Source organism: Mauremys reevesii, linkage group 6 (genome assembly GCF_016161935.1).
Source record: "Mauremys reevesii isolate NIE-2019 linkage group 6, ASM1616193v1, whole genome shotgun sequence".
Lineage (NCBI taxonomy): Eukaryota > Metazoa > Chordata > Testudines > Geoemydidae > Mauremys > Mauremys reevesii.
The window spans coordinates 18,790,137-18,807,632 of record NC_052628.1 but is presented as its reverse complement, the minus strand read 5'-3'; the positions used below and the strand labels follow the sequence as shown (position 1 = coordinate 18,807,632).

The window sequence follows — 17,496 nt, the reverse complement described above, 5'->3', positions numbered from 1 at the left end:
GTATAAGACCACCTTTGCCAGGACCAATGAGCTGAAGCTGGTATCTCATATCACAGGAAATTAATGGTGCATCACTGAAGTGCATAGTGGTTCCGGGTGCTGAAGTTAATGTTCTTCCCTTTGGGATAGTTCATAATCTGGACATTTGCCTGAATTCAATGGTTATAAAAACTTGGAATTTGTATGCTTTGCAGACTGTGGGTGGAGCTGTATGCTCTATGCTCTAGAAAGGCATATTCTTGATTGCAAAGTTTTACATTGTTAAAGGCACTGCTGCAAATGCTGTTCCGTTTTTGTCCTACAATCTGTGTTTACAGCTTAGTATTATGCAAGAACTTGCACTTGGATGTAGAACAGAAGGGGGTAGCCAACATATCATTCAGAGACACTGTGATTTATTTAACCGTGATGGTGTTCTGTCCACAGGAGATGTGTACTCTCTGCAGTTGGGTTCAACACCAAGCCCTTTGCACTGCTTGCATGTTGTGTACCTCCTGCACTTGTGGACTAGATCTGAGCAGAACTGCAGCGCATAAAAGATAATGGTATCATTTGGGAGGGCAAAGGGCCATCAGATTGAAACTCACCCATGGTGATCATATACGGGGAAAATGGCAACATTCGACTGTGCACAGATTTTAGGATACTTAATAAATATGTGAACTATGAGCCGTTTCAATTGCCAAACTTCGAAGAGGTGAGACGCCAGGTAAATGGATCCTGGATTTTCTCTCTGTTGGATTATTTATCTGGTTATTGGCCAATACCTGTGGCTGAAAGTTTGCAGTTATTATTGACTCTCAGCGTGCCATTTGGGAGATATTGTAATCAAAGACTCCCTTTTAGTTTGGTTTCTGCTCCTGAGGTATTTCAGAGAGTAGTCTCTTAGCGCCTTGTTAATATCCGTGGTCCATGTTGCTATTTGGATGACATTCTCATCTTTCCTAACACCTTTCCTGGGCATAATTGCATTCTGGACCAGGTGCTAACCCAACTCCAACAAGCTGACACAAAGTTAAATGCAGACACATGCAGTTTTGCAAAAGATGCTGTAACATTTCTAGGGCATTCTCTATCAATTGATGGTGTGAAACCAACACCTGAATGGCTGCAAGCTGTTGCTTTGCTACCATTAGCCACCGATCGAAGCAGTTTATGTTCTTTCCTTCACCTAGCTCAGTACATAGGTGGCTGTACTCTGCCCCATTTTAGTACCCTTGACAAACTGATGTGGGATTTAATCCAGGGCCAAGAACAATTGGCTTGGACTAAAGAGGCAAAGCAGGGTTTAAAAATTGCATCAAGCCCTCTGTCAATGCAATCCTGTGCTTATTTTAATCAAAGGAAGGTCGTAGTGTTTCCAACCAATGCATGCAATCAGTGCCTGGGCACAGCTCTGCTCCAGGAGGGACAGATGGTTATATTTGCATCCCGTACTCTCACCCCAACAGAAGCAAAGTATTCCCAGACAGAGCTAGAATTCTTGGTGATGGTGTTTGCCAGTGTATGCTTCAGAGTCTACTTAGTGGGAAGACATTTTACTTTAGAAACTGATCATTTGCCTATTTTGGACCTCTATCGTAAAGCCACTGAGCTGCTGAAAGTAAGACTGCAGCAGTGGATTATTCAGTGACAGCAGTATGGCTTTAATTTGTCAAAGGAAGACATAATTTACTTGCTGATGCTCTTTCCAGAAATTCTGCTGGGTTGGCGCCCTCGTATCCAGAAATGGCAGTGTACACAATATACTTTTTACTGAAAGATATGTCAATTGACTTAGGCCAGACCAATGACCCTACCCCTTGAGATGCTGAACTGTGCAAGATTGTACATGCTGTACAAGTGGATTGGACGCACCAAGTTATTTAGAGAACTTTGTTTACATTGTACAAAATTCATTCTGAGCTCACGGTGAAGACATGTGCTACTCCACATATTTTATGCAGAGGAGCCCAAGTGATCATTCCAGCAGTGTTGCGACAATCCTGGAGGTGGCTCATAAAGGACATTTGGGAGTTATGAAGATGAAGGAACTTCCACGTAGTTATGCTTGATGTCCAAGGCTGCACTCAGACATTAAGTGTCGTGTGAAGGCATGCTTAGCCTGCACAATGCATAGAATTACTGCTCCTCCGGCCTCTTTGAAACCAGTAGTCGTAGACAGACCATGGCAGAGAATTGCAGCGGATATTACTGACCCGTCGACTTCACTGCATGGCTACACACTGTTGACTGTTATAGACTATTACTTATGTTACCCCTTTGAATTCATAATTTCACAAAGCACCTCAAAGGAGCTCATTTCTTGTCTAACTACTTTATTTGCAATGTTTGGCCTACCACAGACCCTCATTTCAAATAATGGGACACCTTTTTTATTAAGAGATTTTGAAGGCTTTCTGACAAAGTACATTATAAAAGTACAGTACATTATAAATCTGATGTGTACCATCCACAAAGAAATAGGATAACGGAACAATTGCATAGCACTCTGAAAAAATTATATAGCTTGTATACTGGAGGAATGTCACAATGTACCCTTCCATATTACATTGAGTCATGGTTTATGTGGTATTCAGAATACACCTCCTGAAAGTACTGGAGAAACCTTTTTCTACCACTTCTTCAGCTGACGTATGTGGAACAAGTTGTCTATGCTGATGGAAAAGGTTCATCCCACCCCTTTGCCATCCTCAAAGTAGACTGATGTGACTAGGAAATATGCAACTTTTACCCATGCAAGACTCCATGTGTTCTACCCTGGACAAGCAGTATATGTTAGGCAAGGGTCTGGAAGTGTTTTCAATACTTGTGGTGTGGTCCTGCAGGCTGCAGGGTATGAAGCATGTTGAGTGTGTTTACTACATGGAGAATGTGTTGTTAACCAGCAAGATATACTGCCTACTGAAAGGGGAACAGATAGAGAAGATGACACCCTTTCTGTGTATGATGATGTCATATGGCCAGTTGGGGAATTTGCACTATAGCAATCCACCCACAAGCTGAATCAGAGGTATAACTTATGATCCTGGGATCACCTGTGCCTTAAACATGGTACTGCTGAACTTTTGGGGAAAAGAGAAGGAAACTGTGATGACTGGTGTGTGTGTGTGTGTGTGTGTGTGGCCTTCCTGCTGATTGCTTCCCATTCCTGTTTGTTTCCTGGTTCCTGTTCCCTGAAGTCATACTGCCCCAGTTCTTGTGTCTCTGTGCACACAGCATTGGGTATGTGCAGTTACTCAGGGCCTGCTGCTACATAACTGCCATTTGGTCTGTTATTATGTTTTGTCCAGACTGTCACTGAGTTAACTGGTTCACGGTTATTACATGTTTTGATTTGACCACCTACATGCGTTTTGCTTTAATTTCCTTGTGTTTTGCCACTGATGTTCTGGAGTACATCACAGCATAACAAAGTATTAGGCAACCTAAATATAGGTGTTACTACCAGCTCCCTCTAGAATACTTTCAGAAATTGTTGTTAGTGTTTTGCAATATCTGGCCTTTACTCTAGTTTATTTTAGGTATAATATGTCCATGTTTGTCTTCCTATTTCTGTGATAATTTCCCATCTAATATTCTTATATCTCTTTTCTCTAGATTTCTTTGTTGATCACTAGGTATCTAAATCATGTTTACAAATTCACTAGGGGTTAAATATTTATAAAAGATGAGTGTGACACACGAGCCTCTGGTACATTTCCAGCTCTAAAGCAGTAAATAAGCACTAAAAATCCAATGCAAAATGGCATCAGTTGTTAGAAAACAGACCCCATATTCAGTGACCAAAATATCCAGCTTGTCCATAAATGAGAGGAACTCAGTAATTAAACTATATCGACGCAGCGAAAGCCATCATCCAGGTAAATGACTATTAACATTCATTTGGTGGTTTCAGGCTAGTTCCTTCATAAATGAATCACAAGATTCATTCAGAGAAGACCAATGCCCCAAGCATCACCCCCGGCTCAGGTAATGGACCTGTTTCTCTGCACATCCACAGGTGTTGTGTGATGAATCTGATGATTAGCAGATTCCATACTTCTCTGCCTCCACCCCCCAGAGGGTTTCAGCTCAGCAGGAGGGGAAAGAGCATAACAGTGCCCTCTTCTGGCCAACCAGGTCAGGTAAGGGAGGTGAAGATCCTGTCTATCTCAGCAAGGGACATGGCTCTCTGGGGATCTAGCAGCAGGAGAAGGCATTTCTGAGAACAACTGCAGGAGCTGTAGGATACAGGCCTGCTCAGAGCCTGTTGGGGCCTTGTAGTCAGAGAACTAGGTCAAGAAGTTTCCTGGAGGGGTGACAGTCCAGATTCAAGCAGGGGGAATCTGAAAGGAAGATAGAGTTCGGAGGCAGGTGGGCTGTGTGGTACATGAGGAGCTGACTCAGCTGCTCTTTCCTGACGCAAATGACTGATACAGGATATGACCACTTGTGTGGCACGCCCTGTACTATTGCTTATGCTCACTTATGAAGAGTTTTTCCCCCTTTTCTTCCTTTACCTGACCAGGTTAAATTGGGGGAGTGTGGCCTTTTCTGGGACTCCAGGGCAACTGCTCAGTGAGGAGGGGGCCTGACCTAAATCATGACACCAGATCTGGGAGTAAGGACACATGTGAACTGGATATCTGTGACTCTGGTAATGTTTTGTGAGTATATGGTTAAATGTGTAATATTTATATGGTTTAGAATGATGAGATTGAGTTTCTTCCCTTTGTTCCAACCAGTCCTTGGCTAATTAAATTAATTTCCATTGCCTAGATCATATTTATAGTCAAACAGCCGTGGTATCTCACCTCTCCAAACTGCTTTCAGAACAGCCAAGCATGTTGTGACCTTGGAGCACTAAGAGTATAGTTACTTCAAGCTTTGGTGACTGGCTCATTTTCCTTATGTTAGGGCCTGATCTAAACCCCATTGGATATGATCACAGACAGGGCCGGAAAATGCCAGGAAAAAAGCACTAAAAGGTGCAGCCACCCAACCAACAAGCAACACAGTGCCGATGTGACAAGCATGAAAAGCTGCATCCAGTCAACGGACAGTCCCAAAAAGCAAACCAATGGACTTAATGCAAGATATATATATCTATACACAAAAAGCTATTGTAACTTTAGCGCCCTCATGGCCAAGATGGAGTCTGCTCTGCAGGCAGCTCTGGTCAAGAGAAGGCATGCGCAGGAATGCAGCAGGAGAAATCCCTTCCACCCCATTGGCACCTGCTCCAAACCCCCCAGAGTGAACACACCCACCCACAGGAAAAGTACAATAGATATAAGTAAGGGAAATATTTATTTACAGAGGGATGAGAGGAAAAATACAGCAAGGGGAAATATAGGGGGAGCAGTAAAACAGGGTTGCATCCAAACCAAGGCCCCACAGGCCCAGTGGTAGCACAGTTTGAAAGGGCAGACACCGAGCAATGTGTCTGCACACGGAGTTCAGGAGTTCTGAGCAAAGTTCCAGTTCAGTGGTGAGTCTTGGGTGCTCCTGGTTGTCTTTGGCACCAGTGAACTTTCCCCAACAAACCCCTCTTCTGCAGTTCTCGGCAAAGCCACACAGAGCGACCACCTCCCCACTTAATTATACAGCAGCCTCCCTCCTTGTTCCCAGTGCAGAGTCACAAGCCCCAGTACTCACAGCCCCATGCAGCTCTGGGCAGCCGTGATACTGGGTCCAGATCTGGCCTGTCCTTCTCGCGCGATTCCTCCCTGGCACAGTGCCCCTCCTGGCTCCTGTCCTGGGGCGTCCCCGATCAGCTGCCCTGTCTTTCCCAGGCTTCAGGCAGGTTCTCTGCTGCTTCCTTTGCTAGGGCCTGCGGGCTGCTGCCTCTCTCTCCCTCCAGAGCCACCCCCTGGAGTTTCTCTCCTTTCTCTCACTTTCCCCCCCGGAAAAAGATTTAAAGGAGCCATGCTCTCTAAACCCCAAGTTAAAAGACCATTGCAAGGTCAAGCACTGAAATATTAGGAAATTCCCCCTTGTGCATGCGCATTATGACATACTATTTAAATAGATGACCACTTGCTATTTTGTTCTCCGGGACTTCTGCTTTATTCAGTGCACAGGATGGCTGGTGCTGACTGAATGAGCAGCTATTAAACATTTCTTTTAACTTGGACTGTCAATTAATCACAGTTAACTCACACGATTAACTCAAAAAAAATAATAGCGATTTCAAAAATTAATCACAATTAATCGCACTTATAACAATAGAATACCAACTGAAATTCATGAAATATTTTTGGATGTTTTTCTACATGTTTCAGTATTGATTTCAATTACAACACAGAATATAAAGTGCACAGTGCTCACTTTATATTATTATTTTTATTACAAATATTTGCACTGTAAAAATGATAAACAATAGAAATACATCTCTACCCTGATATAACACGAATTCTTATATAACGCAGTAAAGCAGCGCTGCAGGGAGGGGGGGGCTGCGCGCTCTGGTGGATCAAAGCAAGTTCAACATAACGTGGTTTCACCTATAACGCGGTAAGATTTTTTGGCTCCCGAGGACAGTGTTATATCGGGGTAGAGGTGTAGTATTTTTCAATTCACCTCATACAAGTACTGAAGTACAATCTCTTTATCGTGCCTTAGAAATGCAGATTATTTTTGGTTACATAACTGCACTAAAAAACGAAACAGTGTAAAACTTTAGAGTCTACAAGTCCACTCAGTCCTACTTCTTATTCTGCCAATCACTAAGACAAACAAGTTTGTTTAGATTGACAGGAGATACTACTGTCTGCTTCTTATTTACAGTGTTACCTGAAACTGAGAACAGGTGTTCTCATGGCACTTTTATAGCTGGCGTTGCAAGGTATTTACATGCCAGATACACTAAACATTCGTATGCCCCTTCCATTCTTCAGCCACCATTCCAGAGGACATGCTTCCATGCTGATGATGATGTTAAAAAAAAAAAAAGCATCAACTAAATTTGTGACTGTACTCCTTTGTGGGGAGAATTGTATATCTCCTGCTCTGTTTTACCCGCATTCTGCCATATATTCATGTTCTAGCAGTCTCGGATGATGACCCAGCACATGTTCATTTTAAGAACACTTTCACAGCAGATTTGACAAACCGCAAAGAAGGTACCGATGTGAGATTTCTAGAAATAGCTACAGCACTCGACCCAAGGTTTAAGAATCTGAAGTGCCATCCAAAATCTGAGCGGGACAAGGTGTAGGGCATGCTTTTAGAAGTCTTAAAAGAGCAACACTCTGATGTGGAAACTACAGAACCCAAACCACCATAAAATAAAATCAACCTTCTGCTGGTGGCATCTGACTCAAATGATGAAAATGAACATGCATCAGTCCGCACTGCTTTAGATTGTTATCAAGCAGAATCCATCATCAGCATGGAAGCATATCCTCTAGAATGGTGGTTGAAGCATGAAGGGACATATGAATCTTTAGCGCATCTGGTATGTAAATATCTTGCAACATCAGCTACAACAGCGCCATGCGAATGCCTTTCTCACTTTCAGGTGACATTGTAAACAAGAAGCAGGCAGCATTATCTCCTGCAAATTGTAACCAACCTTGTTTGTCTGTGTGACTGGCTGACCAAGAAGTAGGACTGAGTGGACCTGTTTTATTTTTGAATGCAGTTTTTTTTTTACATAATTCTACATTTGTAAGTTAAACTTTCATGATAAAGGGATTGCACTACAGTACTTGTATGAGGTGAACTGAAAAATACAATTATTTTGTTTTTTACAATGCAAATATTTGTAATAAAAATAAAGTGAGCACTGCACACTTCATAGTCTATGTTGTAATTGAAATTAATATATTTGAAAATGTAGAAAACATCCAGAAATATTTAAAATTAAATTGTATTCTATTATTGTTTAACAGCGCGATTAATTGCGATTAATTTTTTAATCGCTTGACAGTCCTAGTTTTAACCTCATTGTTCAGTGCTTGGCCCCAGACCTTATTGGCTGCATGCTATTCAAATCCTGCTCTGAATACAGATTTATTACTTTCCTTATAGGTTGTCTATGGGGCTCATCACTATGGTATCTGACATTAATTGATTTATTTTCACAACACCTGTGATGGAATCTTCAAAGATTTTAGCTGCACAGTTCTAAAAAACCTCTGCTGAGCATGTGTGAACTGAGATTCTTCAAAGGCTTGCAACTTGGTTAAATTTGGATGGATTTTCAAAGGATAGAAAAAGACACATCACTGGCATAAAAGCTACTCCCTTACCAAATTTCAGATCCCTGCAGAATGGGGTGCTAGAGTTTATCAAGAAATTGTAAGAATATTTGTAAGGTGGAAAACAATTTTTTCCCCCTTAACCTTGTTCTCAGAAATGACCAAACCATTCTGGTTGAAATTTTTTAAAAAATGTCAAAAACAAACAGCCTGAGCCAAACACTCAGCATGGAAAGTGTCAATCCAAATAGTAAAGCTTGGTAAAGTTATCACCAACTGAAAATAGGGTCTAATAATGGGAAGTGTCAGGCAACCTTAATAATTGGTGATGCTGTGCTGCCAGTTCCACGTATAATACAGTTTTGGTGGGACTGAATCATTACCCCGGCACTCACACCTTCCCACACATATGACAGCAGAGTACAGAATATTATGACAGCCAGTACATACATGCAATTCCCCCATACAACTCTTGTGTGGGAGTGGAAGATTGTATCTATTTAGACTGTAAACTTTCCAATCTAGATCTAAGGTGGTGTGAAGGGGTAGACTCACTGCTGGCATCTCTTCTGGACCGGGCATGGCATGGCATGGCAGCTCTCTCTCCATTGAGGTCTGCTGCTACTGGTTGCTCCACCTCTGTGGCGGCCTCTTCCTGTGACTTGGCCTTTTTGCAAGGTTACTTCAGTCTCTCCCCTTCCAAAAAGCAAGGGAGATAAACACAAATAAATTGAGTTAGCAAGAGAAAGGAAGGAATGACCTCCTCTCAGGATGTATCAGGATCAGGTCCTCCCTTCCCTCAGGCAGGGAACTTCAGGCAGTTGTAGTAATGGAAGTTCCTGCTTTCTCTTTGCCGTTTCTTTAGGACTGAGGGTTGAAGGTCTGTTCTCTTCCCTGCTCTGCCCACAAATGAGCTTTTCTGTTTCACTTTAAACTCCTCCTTCCACCTATGCATGTCTTGTAGGTGTGGTGAAGTGGGGCTTGCTGAGTCCTTAATCCCTTGTTGTCCAGTGTGGGGTTTGTATACCCCATCAAACACCTGCTCTCTCAAGATGGCACCTGCGGAACCAGGGCCAGCAGATTGTTCCCCAGGGCCAGCTTTAGGAAGTCCAGGGCCCAATTTGAACATTTTCGGCAGGGCCCCGGCAGGGATGACTAAAAAAACCCGAACATGTAAAAAAAAGCCTTTCATTTCTTAGCAACCGGTTCCCTATAAAAAGTTCTGATTTAAAGGATGTGCCACAGTATGTATTTTTTGTACCAATAGGGTTACCATACATCCGTATTTCCCTCCCAGATGGCAATTTAAGAACCAAGAAGCCTGACATGTCCGGGAAAATACAGATGTATGTTAACCCTTCCTAAAGTTATTTTTTAAAGCCCCAGGCCCTTTAAATTGCCCCCTGGGGAAGCCAGGCCACCCCGGTACGGTGCACCAGCTCTTGCCGGTATGCCGTACTGGGGCTTGGGCGAGGGGCCCTCTTAGGGGCGGGGCCCGATTCAGGGGAATTGGTTGAATTGGTCTAAAGCCGGCCCTTCCCCCCCCCACTGGAAAAAAAATCAGCATTTTTTATGCGCTTTTTCCTCTCTCTGCTGAACTTGGAAGTCATACAGCTGGAGGGCAGGTACCAGCACATAAGCTGAGGGGTTGTGTCCTTCATGGCATTTAACCAACTTTAAGAAGGCATGATCAGTGACAAGTTTGAATGGATTTCCCAGGAGGTAATATCGTAGAAAGTCCACCGCTCATTTCATGGCAAGTCCTTCCTTTTCTATCACTGAATATGCCTGCTCCCGAGGAAACAGACTGTGGCTCAAATACAGTACAGGATGTTCCTCTGCATTTGTTTCCTGAGATAATACTGTGCCTAGTCCAGAGGTTCTCACAACAAATTTTTGGTGGCCTCACACTGTGGCCACCACCTCTTGCTGGTGGCTGCTCAGACAAACCCGTCTCTCTGTCCATGCCGCCTGTGGCCTGGGGAAGTCACTGGCCAGCCAGCCCCCTGTGGAGTCCCAGGCTCCTGTGCTCTGGCCAGGTGGGAGCAGGAGAGCTGCCCAGAGGAGCACCACGGCAACCAAGTGCTGCAACCGCCTCTGCTGACATGAGCTGCTTCCTGCACCATGCACACCGGCACCTTGTGTCTCTGGAGGTGCTGCCTGGAGCCCCTGAGGAGGCTGCATGGTGCAAGGCGCTGATCTCTGCTGACATCGCCAGCACAAAGGCCAAGGCGATACATTTCACTGCCCTTGCTAACAGCTATTTAGGAGCAACAGCTGGGCACTGGAGAGAAAAGCTGCTGCTCCCCCACACAATCTCCACCCATGCTGTTGTGGCTGCAAAAAAATCCACTGGTGGCTTCATGCAGCCATGGTGGCCACATTTGAGAAATCCTGGCCTAGTCCTACTTCTGAGGCATTGGTTTGTAAAATGAACTCTGTTGAGAAGCTGGGACTGAACAGGACATGTGGTCTTTCAACTTCTCAAAGGCCTTTTCTCAGGGCTTGGACCAGTGAACCTTCTTGGGGCTGCTGTTCTTAATTAGGTCTGTGAGGGGGCTGCTGTCATCCAAAACCCTGGCAGAAACTGGCAGTAGTAGCCTGTGAGCCCAAAAACCTTCCGACTTGTTTCTTCATGGCTTGGCGTCGGCATGCTTTTCAGGGTCTGGATTTGTCCAGGAGGAGCCGAACTTGACCCTTTCCCAAAGTATACCCCAAGTAGGTGATCTCCTCCTGCACCCCAAACCCCTCATCCCCAGCCCCACCCCAGAGCCTGCACCCCTAGCCGGAATTCTCATCCCCCTCTCACATCCGAACCCCCTGCCCCAGCCTGCTGAAAGTGAGTGTGGGTGAGGGAGAACGCATGATGGAGGGAGAGGGGATGGAGTGAGTGGGGCAGGGCCTTGGAGAACAGGCGGGGCAGGGCCTTGTGGAAGGGACAGGGCTGGGGGCAGGGTGGAGGTGTTTGGTTTTGTGCCATTAGAAAGTTGGCAACCCTATCCAGACCCTGAAATGGGCTCTGCACTGGTCCCATCAGGTAAGATGCCAACAGGGTGGCCACTGGTCAGGTGGCCACTGGGCTGCTATCGCCACTCACTCAGACGGTATCAGGAAGGCCTCCAGATTATCTTCAGGGCCCATCTTTGTGAATTTCACTGGCATGGGCAGGGCTACCGGGCCTAGGCCTATAGCCCCTGATGGGGAAGCCCCGGGGAGACACTGAGGCTGCATCAAGGCCACTTCCTGTTGGACCAGTCTTTGCTGCTGTTCCTGCTGTTGTGCCCCTAAGTCCTGGACCAGGTCTTGCTGCTGGGCAGCCATTTGCTGTAGGAGTTGCTGATGCTGTGGCTGCTGGGCTGCCTGTTGCTGCTGCTGATTCTCACTCACCAATTTGAGAAGACATTCTAGGTCCATATTGTCTGTCCCACCAATTCACATCTCTAGCTTGAGGGTGTTTGACCATCTGGGTCAGCCACTTCTCCCCCTTCTCTGGGGATGGGAAGGATACTCACATTCTCCACCAGTAGTTAAGGGGTTGACTCATTGTTGGCACCTCCTCATGGCTGGGAGTGACGTAGCAGCTCTTTCTCGATGGGGTCCCTGCTTCCAGGGTAGTCCATAAACAAAAAGTAACTCAAGTAACTTCTTGAGTTAGTAAGAAAGAGAAAGGAATGACTCCTTCTCAGGATATATCAGAATCAGGGAGGGACCTTCAGGCAGTTGTTGTTGGGGAAGTTCTTGCCTTCCCTTAGCCTTTTCCTCAGAACTGAGGGCTGTTCTCTTCCCTGATCTGCCCACAAGGGAGCTGTTCTGCTTCTCTTAACTCCTCCCGCTATGCATATCTTGCAGCTGTGGTGGGTGAGAGCAGTATTTGTTAATATATTCCAGCCCTGATGGCTGCAGAGAAAACTTGAACTGAATGCAAACCGACATGCTGAGTCTGCAGACAGCATGAAACAATAGCTTGGAGGTGTGAACTACCCCATATATCTCAGTGGGTTGTTGACTCACGAACCTACAGATGACAAATTATGTCAACACTGCTAACTGTTTCATTTCTTATCATGTTAACAAAAGCATCCAACTAATATTCATATTGCACAATCCCAAACCACCTCCCATATCTGCTGAGGTGTCAATATATCCTGCTTGCACCCTGACAGCCTCTGTGGTTATGAATTGTCCATACAAAATTCTGTGGCAGATTGAAAGCTGAAAAGATGTAGACAATATAAAATAAATTGAATGCAATATCAAAATAAATATCACAGGGGCTACTATGCCGATTGTGTTAGTCATGTTCATATTTAATTTAAAAGAGCCTCATTTTTTTTAACTTGAAGCTGTTATAGAATTCCCAGTCCACCGAATCACTGTACCCCAGAAATGTAAAAGGTTTTTGCTGGAAGAATTAGCTTCAGTTTGTCACAGACTACGTGGGTCCCTTGTGTATATTACAATCATTTTTATATTTTATTATATTTTACTATTGTTAGGTATATAGTTTGTTTTATTTGTTCACATTTTCCCACATTTAGCATATTTATTACATCCTTTTAATACTATTGATATTGTGGTTATTGCAAGATATTTTAAAAATATTTTTAAAATTAATAATCAAAACATCCATATATTAAAAAATAGATTATATCTGTACGATGGGTATTTGTCACATCCCTGATAATTATATTAGCCTCTCTCTTCTGAAACATTGATGTGATGTGGTCAACATAACTACGGGAGTCAGAAGTGGGGGGTATGTGTGTCAGGAAATTTAGTTATCTTACATAACATACATACTGTATTGCAATATCTAAATGCAAAAGGCAGAGATTATGCCACTGAAGCCTTAAGCAAATGCAAAACTAGGGATTGGAGCACCCCTTATTTCATGATGGATTATAATATAGAGGGGATTCCTCAATGCCTTGCGGCCTTTAACAAATGGTGGTGGTGTGGCAGTTTTATGAGCTCCTCCTCGGTATCTGTTGAAAGGGAGCCACATATGATCTGAAGACAGGTCAGCAGAGGCACCTCCCAGCTGGAGATGAGTTGCCATCCTAATGAATATTACAAAACACGCGTTTTCTGTTTCTTTTTCCATACTTATTTTTTATATAGGGAATGAATGCCATCCAAACTAGGGTTCACCAAGCACCATCCTATCCTCAGTCTAATCCCTGCTAACACATAATTAGTTTAACTAATAAATAATAATAGACTGTCCTCTGAGTTCCCCCGTGTGTGTCTTTTATATCTATATATATCTATAGATATAATATATATATCTGCCTTTTAATCTGTAAACTCTTTGGAGCAGGGACTTTCTTATTTTTGTGTCTTGCACAGTGCTGAGAAAATTGTTGGCAACAAACAAATAAAAATAATAATAGAGGTCAAAAGTAAATGTCGCTTCATGTTCATGTTGCATGAAAACTTGGAAAAATGGTAAGACAGCAACATTGCATCTTCACCACACTGCTCCCAAGAGTGCTTCGGGGACATATACACATCTCACAAACTCTCCCCTGTGACAAAGAGTCACAATATTGCTCGGAAAAATTAATCTAAGGTGCCCCATGATATACTAGAGCAGGTGACAGAACCTGCAACCCAGTTCTAAGCCTGGTCAATCATTCCAGCTGCTCCTAAATGATGTTAAGCACCACTAGCTGGTGCCCATCAGCAGGGCTCTTCAGTTCCTATTTGTCTGTCTCCTTCACAGGGACCCAGGACTTCTAGCCCATGTCCTCACTAGCTTCCTGTTTCTGTTGCATTGGGATGGGCGGGGGTGAATGGGAGGGTCCATTTATCCTGAACAGAAACCATCCTCCACTTTCCTCTTCCTCCTCCTCCTCCCACCTAGACTGAGCTGACTCCATCTTGGTCGACTCTCTAGCCTGTCTGTTTATCACTCTCTCCATGCCTTCCCCGCTCCCTCCTCCTCCTCCTCCTCTCGTCATTGTCCGTAATAGACGACGCGGCGGCAGCAAGCAGCAACGTGCAGCAGCGGCGGCGGCGGCAGCAGCAAGCAGCTCGTTCTCTTTATAAACCCCGCTGTATTGCCCGGATGTGAATGGATTACAATGTATCTTTCAGGGAAACATATTATTACCAATGTCTCCATGGAGGAGTCAATGATGATGATGAGGAGCGAGCTGTAAACTTGGAACAAGTTTAAGACTTTAAAAAAAAAAATAACCGAGGAAGGACAGAGGGAACACATCCCACCACCACCAAGATTTGTAATAGTTTGTGAATAACCATGTGTTTATAAACACAAAAGAGGGAAAAGTTACTTGGATTTTTTTGGCTGGCTTTTATTTTTGTTCTGTTTGGGTGGGAAGATTTTGTGACACTTGTTTCGTGGTGGTGAATCCAAAAAACAAAAACAAAGCCAGGTGCAGAGTTCGTTTAAATCGGTGAATAACCCTGGACCAGGACTGAGAACCAGTTAAAGTACTTTTTTTTGTTTTGTTTTGGCGGGGGGGGGGGTCAAACCTATGTGAGCTAATAAAGCACTTTCGCAGAAGATTTCTCTCTTTAAAATAGATATATATTTCCTTGGACTATTGTGACCATATTTGTGGCCATTAAGGTAAAGTTACAATTTGCTGTTGGAGTAACTTGTGTGATTTTTTTTTTAAATTGTTGATCCCGTTGTGTTATTTTAAAAAAAAGTACAACGTATGCAATGTGTAAATGCAAACTGAAAATACACTGTAATAGTGCATATATGCAGGGTAGCTATATGTAGGAACTTATATTGTTCAACGATCAATCTACTGAACTTAGTGCTTTGTTTCCTGCTGGAAAATGAAGTCAGGGTTGAGATTTTGGAGTATATGGGGCCTGTAGCAGCAAAAATTGAAGTAAAAGTATAACATGCTTTAGGGGTGGAGTGGGAGGGGTCCGCTGGCATGGTCCCCGGAAACTTGAGTGTAAAAGAAATCAAATGGTTGAAACCCCCCCCCTCCTCCAAGGTTTGCAGCAATACTCTCTGTAAATTGAAACCCAGCATGTGAAATGTAGCGTTAGGTACAAAAAAATCACAACCGAACCCAAACAATTTAAAAAGATAACCTGGATAATACGGGGCTGGGGGGGGGGGAATATTCTTCTTGGCAAAGTCTTTCAATCACGTGTGTATCTGCAGCCTAGTATAAACTTGCTTTGCCATGTGTATGTGTGCGAGCTGAAGAAATTTAAAGTATAATCAATTTAAAAGTGCTTCGGACGGGGAGGAAATCGGCAACAATTTGACTGGGATTTCAGGCTACATGAGCGGCGGGTATGGAGGAAAATGAGGTGCCCGCTTTGCGTTTTTTCTTTCTGGAGGTGTTACTGTGAAAGCAAATCCCAGAGCCAGGGGAACGTGCTCTTTGCTGCTGCTGCTGCTGCTTTGTCCCCTTCCCTTTGCTGAACTTGCAGTCCGGCTTGTTTTGGTTTGTTTGCGGGGTTTTTTTTTTCTTTCTTCTCCTTCCCTCCCTCTCGATTTCTCCTAAGGCAGAAAGAGTTTGGTTCGGAGTCGGAGCCCTGCCGTGTCTCTCTCGCTCTTTAGTGGCGGTAGCGGTGTGTGTTTGGCGAATGCCGTGATTCTAGCAATGAAACCCAGAGCTCGGTACTGTTCTTGGAAGGGGAGTCCCTCCTCTCCTCTCTCGGGCGGTAGGTACCGGAGCTAGGCTAGGGTCGATCGGTGGCCGGCCGGTGGTCCTGGTGGAGCTAAGCTCGGATCTGTGGGCTCGGACAGGAGCTGCTGGAGGGGGCTCGCTCACCACGCGGCTTTTTATTTTTGAATGTATTTATTGATTTGCCTCCACGGGGGCTGCGAGCTCTTTATGGAGCGAGCCTCCCTATGCCCCCCTCCCCTCGGGCCCGTTGCCCACTTTAAAGGAACTGATGACTTTGCAAAGAGGCCCGGGGTGCTTTGATTATTTTTTTTTAACCATCCTCTCTTTCATAGACGAGGGATTTGGTCTAATTGTCAAAGCCTGAATTCGCCCCCCACCCCATCCCCTTCCACTCCACCCCCAACTCTGGTTTTCCTTTGCAGCCGGCGGCTCTTCACTCTAAAGACTTTGTGTCTTTTTTCTTTTAAATTCCTTACACGCTGCTTTACATGGAAGGAGGAAAAGGAAAAAAGTTGGGAGCGGATGGCTGTAGTTTCTTCTCTGCGATTCTCATTCATTCCTCGCTGAACCTCCTGTTGCATAAATGATGCGCTGAGAGCGTGGCTCTATTTTTTTTTTTTTTTTTTTGGATTTGGGTTTAGAGTGTGGATGTTACCAGGTTTCGATCGTCTCTTTGGAAATACAATATCGCCTTTTTTGTTGTTGTTTTTGCTGCCCCTCCATCTTTTTTCCCTCCCTTCTTCTCAACTCCCCCTCCCCAATCTACCCGCCCCCCCCACCACCAAAAAAAATCCGATTGTGTTTCCTCTAAGGCTCGGGACTGGGTTTCTGATTGCGGTTATTTCCATGTTTCTAGGTTTGTGTGATTTTGCTAAAATGCATCACCAACAGCGAATGGCTGCCTTAGGGACGGACAAAGAACTGAGTGATTTACTGGATTTCAGTGCGGTAAGAAACAACGGTGGAAATTAACAACAGCTGTACAAAATATCTTCTAGCTGATCTGTTAAACTAAAAAAACCAAAAAAACAAAAAAACCAAAACAAAACTGTGATCTAAGTACATTGGGTAATTTGTAATCAGCAGCTAGACCCATGGTAAATATGCTCGCTTAAAAAAACAAAACAAAACAAAAACAAGAGTCTTATTATATTTGTACCTGATGGGAGATGCAATCTTGTTCCTAGCTTACTTTTAATGTCATGGATGTCCAGGAATAATTTTTACAAAAAAATCAACCCTCCTAAAAATGGACATTTCTCATCATTAGTTAATATTAACAATAATATAATACTATTACTCAGCACTTATGTACATGATCAAAGTGTTGATGGTACATGAACTAATTAATTACTAATTAGTTACTTATATTCTACTTTCAGTTCTTCCCTTGTTTCATTTTTTTGGCACATTGGGAGTGCAAAGAAATCCACAACTGCCTCAGTTTAAAGTTTTCACTGAAATCTCAGATGGCGTCTGCTGTCGTTAAACCTGTTTAAATCTTTCCTGAGGAGCCCCGGATAGATGGTGCTTTTTTAAAGTACTTTTTGTCTCTTTGGGTTTCTTGTAAATAGCCTAGTTTTGAGGGCAAACGTTAATCTGGACGTGTGCACTTGTCTAGTTTTATTCCCCCCCCTCCCCAGCCCTATCCTTCCTCTCCCTCCTCATCCCCTCCCCCC

At 43.9% G+C, this 17,496-nt stretch overlaps 1 protein-coding gene across 12 annotated transcripts in view; it reads left to right on the top strand.

Moving 5' to 3' along the window:
• Nucleotides 1-4,616: 4,616 nt before the first annotated feature.
• Nucleotides 4,617-17,496, top strand: part of TCF4 (transcription factor 4) — a 316,652-nt gene continuing 303,772 nt past the window's right edge. For 2 of the 12 annotated variants that reach the window (XM_039542742.1, XM_039542740.1), the window contains exons 1-2: nucleotides 15,708-15,851; nucleotides 16,674-16,765. In XM_039542742.1, the coding sequence (XP_039398676.1) occupies nucleotides 15,791-15,851; nucleotides 16,674-16,765 (153 nt within the window). In that variant the 5' untranslated portion in view covers nucleotides 15,708-15,790. Of the gene's footprint in view, nucleotides 4,650-13,975; nucleotides 14,785-15,331; nucleotides 15,495-15,707; nucleotides 15,852-16,673; nucleotides 16,766-17,496 lie in introns of those variants that run through there. The other 10 variants (XM_039542743.1, XM_039542741.1, XM_039542744.1 and 7 more) reach the window with 10 other exon arrangements.